Genomic DNA, 12,185 nt, shown 5'->3' on the forward strand with positions numbered 1-12,185 from the left:
CAAGTTTGAACACCCTGGGCCAGGAATATTAAAACAAAACATTGGTCTTCCGAAAAAGAAAAAACGAAACTCTACCACAACCTCTACGACTGCTCCCACTAGCACTACTACTATAACCACCGTGGTCACTACCATTACTGCTACGATCAACAGCCCCCTACTGCTACCACTGCGGCTACGGCCACAGTGAGAGAATTAAAATAGTGGAGGTGGGGAGAATTACAATTTCTCAGATCCTTAAACAGTCACTCCCGCTGGCAGTGGTATGTCTTAGGGAAGGAAGAATTTATAAAAAGATTTTTTCTCTGCGAGCAGATCTGATTTTGATTCGTCAAAAAATTGATGACGTTTTACCTCCGTGGTCAAGCTTGTCGCCATGCTTGGTTGGTTTCCTTACAAGATACAGTTATGAGTCAGATCTGATTTTGATTCGTTAAAAAATTGATTACGTTTTTCTTCCGTGGTCAAACTAGTCGTTCTGCTTGGTTAGCCACCTTACAGGATACAGTTATGGGTCAGATCTGATTTTGATTCGTTAAAAAATTGATGACGTTTTTCTTCTGTGGTCAAGCTTGTCGTTCTGCTTGGTTGGTTTCCTAACAGGATACAGTTATGGGTCTTTTCCTTATATTCGTTGAAGCTGGGTTTTGAATTATATGACGTCAGTGAACAGTGCCAGAGACCACGGCTACTGCTGCTGTCACAGCTGATATAACCCCAACCACCACCAAATTACGACCAACAGACGACGACCAAGAATCACTACTGTTGCTTCCATTGGAACACAAGGTAAAATCTATAATGAACTTCTCCACTACACTCGACAAAACAGTAAGGAACGACTATGGATTTTTTCTATTATACTCTTTATAATATATTTGAAAAGGTTCGCCTTTTTAAGAACATGGATTCTATTGAATGTATATAGCATGGATTCTATTGAATGTATGTAACAATTATGAACTGTTCCATTATACTGTTTATTATAATTTTTTTTGATAAGGTTCGTTATTTCAAGAACCGAAACGTGTAAAATTAAATTTATCTAATATAGTGATGTTTTCAAACTTCTTTTTTACAATATATATATATTATATATATATATATATATATATATATATATACATATATATATACAATTACAGCGTGGAAGGTGTTTATAAGCCATTTAAGAAACACAAAAAGCCGTTCGATTCACTTCAACATTTAAGTTTAATTTGTCAAAATATTTTCGTCGCTTTAAGACCGCGACCTGTTCACTGACAAAAATCCGTGCTGCACGGATTTTTGTCAGTGAACAGGTCGCGAATTTTGTTGAAGTGAATCGAACGGCTTTTATGTGTTTCTTAAATGGCTTATAAACACCTTCCACGCTGCAATTGTTTTCGTTTCAGCACACGATCTCAGATCAAATTACTTGCTATGCGTGTACATCTCCTATATATATATATATATATATATATATATATGCTACAGAATTCAGGCAACCGGCTTCATGAGTCTATGGCTTGGGAAACGCCATTGGTTCTTATATATGTGGTATGATCAATAAGTATCCGGACTGTTGCCATAGTAACAAAGCTAAAGCACGCAGAGTGAAGCTGCTTGGCACAGTTTGATCTTAAACTCTGCTGTGCATGCCCATGAAGTTTTAACGTTCTTTCTCTCTTTCGCTGTTTACAGCAGTGCTTGGAAGGAAGGTGTGTAGCATGTGATCGTCGCATTGATCATGACAGAGAAAGCTGAGCAGAGAATCTGCATCAAATTTTGCCAAAAGCTTGGCAAAACCAGCTCAGAGGCCTACACAAAGTTTTTAAAAAGTTTTCATCGTTCTCGACAATCAAGAAGATCCTGTACAACTAAAATCTGAGTTTTGGCACAAACTTGGCAGACACGTGTCTCATCGAATGATGGTTTATCACCTGTCTTTCGGCCGAACTGACTTTTACCGAAACCACTTTTGATCGAACAACATTTTATGGAAATTCGAAACAACTTTTCATACAATATCTTTCTAAATGTATATTTTTCTGTAGAGTAATTATCTGTAGAACAACATTGAATGATTTTTTTAATAGCAAGGGCTATAGAATCGAAGAAATTTCTTTTGAATATATAAGTTTAACTTTGAGACTTGTTTGATAAAAGTTGACTATTTCAACCAAAGGTATTTTGACCATTGATTCTTTGAGAATTGTAAAAAGGGAAATGCAATTTTAAGTGTAGAGCGATCACGCTTTGATCGTTTTACATTCAAATTACTGAATGAAATATCCGTACACTTTTTAACCATGCATACAATTTTCATCCACACACACACACACACACACACACACACACACACACACACACACTCACACTTTCTCTCTCTCTCTACCCCAGTGCGTAACTGGTACTTAATTTATCCACCCCGAAAGTCGACCCCACTCAGAACGTAGCTGCAGACGAAATACCTATTTCTTTACAACCCACAAGGGGCTAAACACAGAGGGGACTGACAAACGGTACTTAATTTATCGACCCCGAAAGGATGAAAGGCAAGTCAACCTCGGCGGAATTTGAACTCAGAACGCAGCGGCGGATGAAATACCAGTAAGCATTTCGCCCGGCGCGCTAACGATTCTGCCAGCTCGCCGCCTTTAGTTCTTCTGCAACCCCTCGATTTATTTTGTGTGAGTCTGTTACAATAATGGCTACCATGTGGAGGCGCCTAGCATTAGTGGTAGATTGTAAGGTCGTGAGTTCGATACTCGGAGTTACGTTGTACTTGAGCAAGACACTTTATGAATAATACCTGTGTTTCAAAGGGTCAGCCTTGGCGCATTCTGTTCCCACTTTGAATCTCCCAGAAAAGCATGTTAAGGGTACGCATGTTAATTTCACGATCAAACTGTTCCCTGGATCGAATGAACTGGGGCACTTGTCGTCGTACCCGACAGTGCTAGTTTTTTTTATTTTTTCTTATGGGCACCATAATTAATCGTTGATAGTCACAGAAACCGTGAGGGTTTGATATATTGCAAAAGGAAAGTGGAATTAGAGGTGACAGTGATGTTAACATTTGTGTACAAGCAAAAACACACGTACAAACATATGCACAACCTTTCCCATTTTCAAAGCTTTCGTCTGCACTACAAAACTTTTGGACTTGAAGTTGAGTAGTCAGTTAAAAACGCTCAATTGTATCCATGGATTTGTACACGATTATATAATCGCTTTTGTCCGATTTCTGCTTGACAGCCTAAGATAAAGAAAAAGAAAAGAAAAAAGCAAAACGTTTGTCCTGAGCTAACAGACTGAAATATATGCTTTCAATTTATAAATTGAAATGCAGCTTAACAGATTTTATTATAAAATAGACACAAAAGTTCAAGGTAACATGACACTTAACTACGTCAGAAAACCTGAATATCTGCCTTTGTCCTCTTCGATAAGAGCTAGCGTGAAGGCACAGAGTAATAAAGCTATATTGATTTATTATAATAAAGTGACAACCATGGGATATATAACGTTTATTAAGTAAATATATTTGAAAAGTTTGTCATTCTCAGTAATTGTTCTTGAAGTGAACATCAAAGCGTTAATTTTTGGTTGACTACGGTCATATATACACACTACCATCTTTGCAGATCAGCGTATTGCATGTAAGCATCACTCTATATAAGGTTTTGATTTTCAGAGGAAATATATTTAGCCGTGATCGTGAAAGTGACAGCAACATCAGAACTAACGATGGGTGACTCCATATTTCAATATTTTACAGAAATCATTAATGTTCAGTGCTTTTTAATCGGATTAGTTACTCTTCTCATCGCACGATGGTTTATGACACGATCAAAACGCACCTACAATCTACCTCCGGGTCCAACATCTTTTCCAATAATTGGAAATTTACCTCAGATGATTACAGTCACAGATCTTAGTGAGAAAATGAAAGATCTTCGAGAACAATACGGAGGCATTTTCAAAATCGATGTCGGTTTTGACACTATGATAATGGTATGTAAAACTGAATGGATTTTGGAAGGATTGGTCAAGAAAGGAGATCAACTAAAGGGAAGGTCCTATTGGTTCTACCTTTTTGATAAAGTATTTCGAAAGAAAGGCAAGTCATACATTTAACAAATATATTCTTTTTTTTTTCTTTCTCTCTCTTCATATGTATATATCTAGATGTGTGGACCTTCCGATTTCTCTAGTCCGATCCTACCACCCTCTTTGTTTTCTCTAACCCAATTCTCCCCTCCTTCAAACACGGCCGGTGCCTACACGACGTACTAGTTCGTAGCTCCCTCCTTCACTCTCACCCATCCCGCATCTTTTCCCTGCTCCGGACCTCTATTCAACACCTCTCTGTTCATCACCAAATTCACATCTCACTGGAACTCGCCGACATACTGTCCACATCCGTGACTCATTTTCTTGTATCTCTTCCAATACCATCCATTGTCTCAGATGTACCTTTTGTGGTTCTTTACACGTTGGACTGTCTAGCCGACAGACCTACGGAACATTTACGAGATATCCGCCTTCAAAAACATATCCACGTCGCTCGTCACTTCTGCTCGGCCAACCACTCCATCGAGCACCTCAGTGTCTTCGGCCTGGTCTTACATCAGGGAACTACCACCACCAGACTTCGCCAGGTGCAACGGTACATTTTCATGCTAAGAACCTATACACTGTTTGGACATTAGAACCTCCCCCTCTTGTAACAGCTTCCAACTTCCTTCTCCTTCGTTCTCCTTTTCTCTCTCCATTTACCTTTCACACATTTCCACACACCTACATAGATAACTTACAAATCCCGCACTCAATACACATACCTATTTCTTTACTTATCTATGCAATACATAATTCGACATTTCATCATAGATTCATACACACACACACACACACACACACACACACACACACAAACACACACACTCGCACATGATATCCTGCGAGAGTGGAAAGATGTGGTATTTCCAATGCAGTGCTCAACCTGAGCTTGAGCCTATCTACAATCTTTAATTGTAGTCTTAAGTAAGATCGAAAATTTTAAGGCGTAGAAAATTCAGGTGCCACAATGGTAAAACCATTGAGTGGATTTAGGGAAGTGTAAAATATAATCTAAATTAAAGGACAAAGAAAGAGTTTAGCGCTTCTTTAATTACCAGTTACATTTGTATCTGTACCAACTCTATTTTCTAAGGCAGTGTGTGTATGTATATTTATATCCTCTTATTCTTTTATATGTTTTAGCATTGAGGCTGCGGCCATGCTAGGGCACCACCAGTAAGTTAATAGCCACATTAAAAAAATAACGTAACTCAGTATATTATTGTATGTTAATTTCTTCGAATTACGCCTAATTTTAAGAAATGACTCATTGGTTGGTTAATGTAATTCTGTATATAAAAAAGACAGAAAGGACAAAAATAGGTGTGTTTGTATATATCTATCTATCTATTTATATATATATATATATATATATATTGGGTTGTCCGGAAAGTTTGTGCCGATATTTAAAGGAAAGGAAAAGGTCAATAAGTACTTGCCATTACATTTTTAATCAACCAAATATGAACCATTTTGTTGCACAACGCGTCTCCATCTTTCCTTTAACTTGAAAATACCTTCTTCCCAGAATTGAGGTGGTTTCATGGCAAAGAATTCATCTTTTTACGTCATCCAAGCAATTGAAATGTTTACCATTAAGACTATTCTGCAGAGACCTGAATAAGTGGAAATCCGAAGGAGTAATATCTGGTGAATATGGAGGGTGGGGTAACACATAATAGCCAAGCTGCAGCAATTTTTGTCTCATTCCCAAAGTATCAAGTGCCAAAAACGAACTTTCTTATCTTCCATTTTAAAGGGTTACAGAATTAACACAGGTTATAGGAACATAAACCTTCTTCCACGAAAAGATAGCTTAAACTGTGCCCTAAATGGAGGTGTAGACAAATCCTATTTTATGGACTCAACCATGTTCTAAAATAAATCGAAAGTAAGCCACTAAAAATCGGCACGAACTTTCCGGACAACCCAATAGATATATGATGGATTCTCTTGTCGTGAACGACAAACGGGGTTTCAATAAAATAAAGCGTTAATCATGTTCTATGGACGCGAATGTGCCTCTTGGGGCCCTGCAGGTGCCTTGCAAACCTTCTAGCAGATAGAACAAGTAGAAGACTCATTTTGCTTGAGTGCTTGTGGATCATTTACTATGTGTTTTCTTGAGTGGACAGCAAGGCTTGCTTTGCATTACGCCACAAAACCTCAATGACAGGTAAGGTTTTCATTTAGAGAAGTAGCGTCATATACATATGATAGATCGTTATCCACTACACACATTTTTTTGTCTCCTTGTTTTTTCTGTGTCCCTTTCTGTAGAAGAGCGTAGGCTCGAAACGTAAAAGACTTTTTCTATTCTTGAGCGGTATACTAATACATCTGTTTGTTTTGTACACCACCTGTCTTCGTCTTTTGTTTTATTTCGTAAACTCTCCCTATATCTATCTATCTATCTATCTATCTATCTATCTATCTATATATATATCTATCTATCTATATATATATATATATATATATATATATAAAATCATAAACCGGAAGGAAACTACTAAGAAGGTATTGGTTCTATTATAATTTAGGATTTGACAAGTTGTAATTCCAAATCGCTAAAGCTCATTAACGTGACACATGTCTATTTTCTTATATAGTTCAGGTCTTTTCTGAGCAAGAAAAAGAAATAATCTTCTGTTACATATATGATACATACATTAATCTAATCTCCATGTTTGAATTTCTCTCTTGTGCGTAATTCATTTATATTTTCTATTTTTCTTATCAGTTTTAAAAATTCACCCCACCAAATAAATGTTTGAATGTTCTATTCTTACCCTCATTATTGTTTCAGGCATATTCTTTGGCATTGGAAAAGAATGGAAAGATGTAAAGAAGTTTACCCTTTCAGCGTTCCGGGATTTAGGAGTGGGCAAGAGAAATCTAGAAGAACAGATATATTTGGAAATTCAGGAATTGGGTAAAGTTTTTGACTCCTATAATGGTAAACCGTTCTCCTTGAAAAAACCGCTGGCACAGTTCGCGTTGAGTATTATACACCATATAATATTTGGTGAAAGGTGAGTAGTGTTAGATATCTTCAAACGGAAATGTACTTCCTATAAATACTTGCCTGAGTTACATTTCTTATTCCCCTAGTATTCTCACCATCGCACAGAGAGAAATGAAAATTCTATTCAAACAAACAAACTAAAATCTTTGATACGAATAAAAGAATAGTTTGAAAACCGGTTTTAGCAAGAAACTCAAAACAGAGCCACGATTTGAAAACACCTAAAACACCTGAGTTATAAACATCTAATCATTAAAGTGGAAAAATGACCAGAAATGCCTTTACAATTCATTCTTTCAAGTATATAATACAGTACCAAGAACTTTCTACTTCTAACATATATATATATATAAACGGCAATAAGAAAATGGAGGGGATCAACTTTTAGACATTATATTATGTTTATTTAAAAAAAAACAATTATAATAATATACATACATATATATCCTTTACATATATAAAAATAAATAGACATACTATAATGTCTAAAAGTTGATGAATATCACCTATTGATCCCCTCCATTAAGGGTAGAACAACTTTTACCCTCGCCCATTTATTACATTCAGCAGTGTAATTTCCATACAATAAAAAACACTTGTGTATTAATAATTGGGTATTCTACCAGCAGCATATTGGATAGATATTATCCCTTAATTGATTGGATTCACAACCTCCAACTCTCTTGGAATTATATATATATATAAAATAAAAAATGGGACAAGAACGCAAAACATACAGACAGTTAGGTGATACGAAAAAAGGGACAACAAAAGGGACAATATCCAGATAGACGATACAAAGAAAATAAGGACGGATCATTCAGAGTTTTCTTTCCTCAGTCGAGTTTCAGATTATCTTTGCAATTTCGGCTGGTTATACTCGAGATTACTCCAATCTGGCCAACCCCAAGGAAAAACTAAGCTAAGAGCATTAGATTCCTTGGAAGAAAGCAGCGAATGTATACGAAAACAAGGACTGAAGAAAAACGGAGAATGTTACACAAAAACAAATAACAGGACATAACAATAGGTGTGTTTCGACTAAGGGCGAATTAAATAAAGCTGGCGTGTGTGGAAGTAAAGCCTTACGGCAGGGATACAAGAGTTCACAGGCTCAGGAGGAATATAGATGTACGGATGGTAATCGAACCAAGAAAGGTCAGGCTTGGCCGAACACCGGTCACGTTGGGAACGAAGAGGTAGAGGCAGAGGGATAGAAGAAATAAGGAGGGGCGAGAAAAAATGACAGGGACGCAGTGAAGCGAAAAGAGGAGGGAAAGTGAGTATGAAGAGAAGGCAATGAAATGTGAGAGAGGGGGAACGAATGAACGAAGTAAGCGTGAAAGGGCTGATAGAAAGAAGGAAAGAATAAAAGAATAGAAAGAATAGCATCGTACAAGATTTAGATAAATATATACTTACATATGAGAAACCAAAGTGAACGTACGCCGCTTTATGTTTTTATATATAAAAGATACAAAGTGGGACAAGAACGCAAAACATCCAGACAGTTAGGTGATACAAAAAAGGGACAACAAAACATCCAGATAGACGATACAATAAAAAAACAAGGACGGGACATTCGGAGTTTTCTTTCCTCAGTCGAGTTCCAGATTATCTATGCAATTTGGGCTGGTTATACGCGAGATTGCTCCAATCTGGCCAGCCCCAAGGAAAAATTAAGCTAAGAGCATTAGCTTCCTTGGAAGAAAGCAGCGAATGTATACGAAAGCAAGGGCGGAAAAAAACGGAGAATGTTACACAAATACAAATAAACAGGACATAATTTCGTTCGTCCTTGGTCGAAAGACACCTGTTGTTATGTCCTGTTATTTGTATTTGTGTAACAGTCTCCGTGTCTTCATCCTCATTTTGTTTATTTATATTGTTCCTTTCTGTTGAAGAGCCTAGGTTCGAAACGTAAAAGATGCTTTCATTTTTCCTGAGTGTCAAACTAAGACACTTGCTTGTTGGTAATACATCTGTCTTCATCTTTCGTTTTTCTATAAATTTCAACTGTGTGTGTGTGTGTGTCTGTCTGTCTCTCTGTCTGTCTGTGTATGTTTATATTTTGTTTATTTTGCATTGGAAGGGTCAAAGTTGGTGAAACAGAGTTTCAGAAAATCCTTGATGACTTTGCATTCTTCTTCAAGAATGTTAGTGCATTTGTACCAGAGAATTTCCTTCCATCCCTGCGATTTCTTCGATGGAAATCTCCTGTAAGTATAAACATTTTATAAAGTTATTTAAATATTCCTAAATTAATTTTTGAGCCCAGATGATGTGTTTTCAAGATCCAGGATTTTGTTATTGTACTCTGACAGTGCCAGAAGGGCACGATTGTAAATACAAGCAGCCGAAATGAGGTTCTACCGAAGAATCCCTGGAGTAACATTTCTCCCGAGAGTGTGTAGCTCTAAGATCAGAGAGTATCACAAGGTCAAACCGTTATTTCTTTGCATTGAGAAGACACAGCTGCGATACTGCTGACGTGTCGCAGGAAAGTGTCGTAAGACATATTCTTCAAGGCGAGTCAACCTGCAGGATACTTAGGGGTAGACCAAAAATGAACTGGATAATATCCACGAGAATACTGCAGAAAAACGGTAATGACTTGTTTTTAATATGTTTGAGGTACCCGAGTACTCTATCCACCAACGATCACATCAAAAATTGTGACGGAAAAGATGGATGGGGTGTAGTGATTTAAGGGGAAACTGGCTCAGTAAAAATGATGTTAGGAATTAACCCCTTACCCAACAATTATTTTGAAAATAAATGTATTTTTTCAGACATATTTTTTAATTGTTTTATTTTACTATGTTTTGAATGGTGATTTCGAGGTATATTTCAAACCTTATTTATTATGAATTTTAATTCAATAATATTGATTTTAAATTACCGCTTTGGGCAGAAACGAGTTAACCCGTTTTTTTCATAAATCATATTACTTTTACAAAAAATCATGTTATTTTATTTGGTTATCGACATGGTGGGGTTATAATATAAAGGTATAAAAAAACAGCGTAAAAACAAAGTGAATACTTCTATTCATAAAATGTGCCTTCCAACCCTTCGACTGTCTCCAGGTGACTAAATCATACTCGGTCTTCAATGCCTTACTCAAGCGAAAGGTGGCAGAAATCGTCACTGCCAGACGTATAAAGTGAGCGAATATACTCGTATATGTCAAAAAAGAGTTTATAATAGACAAAGGAACTCGTTTGCTGTCGATTTTGGCGAGTCTATCTTTTGAGGAGTTAACTCGCCAGAGATAGAAAAAACGATTTCGGTCAAAACGCATATATTCGTTTCTGCCGGGTAAGGGGTTAATAGGAAAGAATTTGATATATTTTCCATCTAAACTTTTGATTTATCATGTTTTTCTCAATGAAAAACATGATATAATCAAGTGTAAATAAGAAATATCTAAAATTCTTTCATAACACCATTTTATCTTTAAAGTCTTACGTCCATGCTATATTCCTGCCATTATAATTCGACATCGCCTGTCAGAATAATGGAATATCACGTACTCTCTAAGGCTATATATACAAGGACGTTGGGTAGAAGCATGAATAACTGAATTAGTCTTTCGTGGAAAAAGGTTTTCAAGGTTTTATGCATACAGTTCATATTCTTCATACACCGACAGCACAATTCCTTCTTTTATATCTAAAAGTTAATTGTTAAAGACAGTTATAGGGCAGTTAATAAGCATTGGCTTTCAATGATGTGGTGTAAGAATATCGAGGTTACAGTTATCGTTAGTGAGTGGATACGGTCTTTGAATTCATACAGTATAATGATTGAATATATTTTATTGAGGGAGAAAAGTCGACTCTAACTAGATTTAATCTCAACTCAGAAAACAGACTGATGTAACAAAATAACGTAAAACATTTGTTTGAATTGAATACATACATTAGTGTTACTTTTTTTTTGGTGTCTCGCAATGCCATATACGCCTATGAGGATTTACTTTCCCAATGAAACTCGTTTTTTTTCTCAAACTGTTTCTCAAACCTGCTATAATGTAGTATATGTCTTTGGTGTGGTAATTGTACGCGGCTGAAGAAGGCTGTTGACCTACATGTTATATCAATTATGCATTGATATAAGTTGTTCAATAAAGCCAGAAACATATGTACCGCAAAATCCTTTGCATCCTGTTTTTCTTTTGATAAATATATCCTATCACCTACACCACTAGCTGGCATATACAGGTGCTTACAGTTATTAAGTATTCACCCTGAATTTTTTGTACCTAACTTAGTGTTACTTATAGGTAGGACGGATTATCCAGAACGACGAAAGCGCCCGAAGTTACGTAAAAAATAAAATCATAGAACATAAAGAAACGTTTGATGCTGAAAACATAAGAGATTTCATTGATATGTATTTGCTGACGCTTGAGAAGGAACCAAACAGTGAAACGTTAACTGGTGAGTTTTGTATGAGCTGTTAATTATACCAAAATAATTTCTTTCATCAATTATATTTCTATTATTTCTTTCATCAGTTATATTTCTATAATTTCTTTCAATTTTTAATTAGCTCAAATTGACGCTTATAATTTGTCTCTACCCAAGCACCGTCTTTCATAACAGGAATTATATACTTTCATAGCTATTTAACCATCAACTGGATCTACAAAGATACTTACCATTCTCGTGTGAGAGACGAGATACGTAAGTAGCATGGTATGCTTTCTGAGACGAATTGGTTAGCGATAGTCATCAGTCGTCTCTACGACAGTAATTTGTCATCTAACCAATCTAATAATGTTACGTATAAAACCTAGACACTTCAATTTGACAATAAGTCTCGATTATATAATTTGCATTATGTAACTAAAATATCTCATAAATAATCTCTCGTTTTAATATATATATACACATCACCGAGTGTTTTTCATCTACTTTGCTTTGTATATATATATATATATATATATATATATATATATATATATATATACTACAACATGTGACCTTTCAACATGTAACCTCGTGAACACCGCCAGCAATATTTTTCCTCTGTCTTCCCTTCTCGGAAT

At 36.1% G+C, this 12,185-nt stretch overlaps 1 protein-coding gene across 3 annotated transcripts in view; it reads left to right on the top strand.

Annotated features, from left to right (window-relative positions):
- Positions 1–3,438: 3,438 nt before the first annotated feature.
- The window catches only part of LOC115217139 (cytochrome P450 2B10-like), an 18,254-nt gene continuing 9,507 nt past the window's right edge, over positions 3,439–12,185 (top strand). Inside the window, exons 1-4 of one of the 3 annotated variants that reach the window (XM_036507105.1) lie at positions 3,439–4,105; positions 6,911–7,136; positions 9,222–9,348; positions 11,418–11,574. In XM_036507105.1, the coding sequence (XP_036362998.1) occupies positions 3,733–4,105; positions 6,911–7,136; positions 9,222–9,348; positions 11,418–11,574 (883 nt within the window). In that variant the 5' untranslated portion in view covers positions 3,439–3,732. The remainder of the gene's footprint in view (positions 4,106–6,910; positions 7,137–9,221; positions 9,349–11,417; positions 11,575–12,185) is intronic. The other 2 variants (XM_029786753.2, XM_036507106.1) reach the window with 2 other exon arrangements.

Source organism: Octopus sinensis, linkage group LG11 (genome assembly GCF_006345805.1).
Source record: "Octopus sinensis linkage group LG11, ASM634580v1, whole genome shotgun sequence".
In the NCBI taxonomy this organism is placed as follows: Eukaryota; Metazoa; Mollusca; class Cephalopoda; order Octopoda; family Octopodidae; genus Octopus; species Octopus sinensis.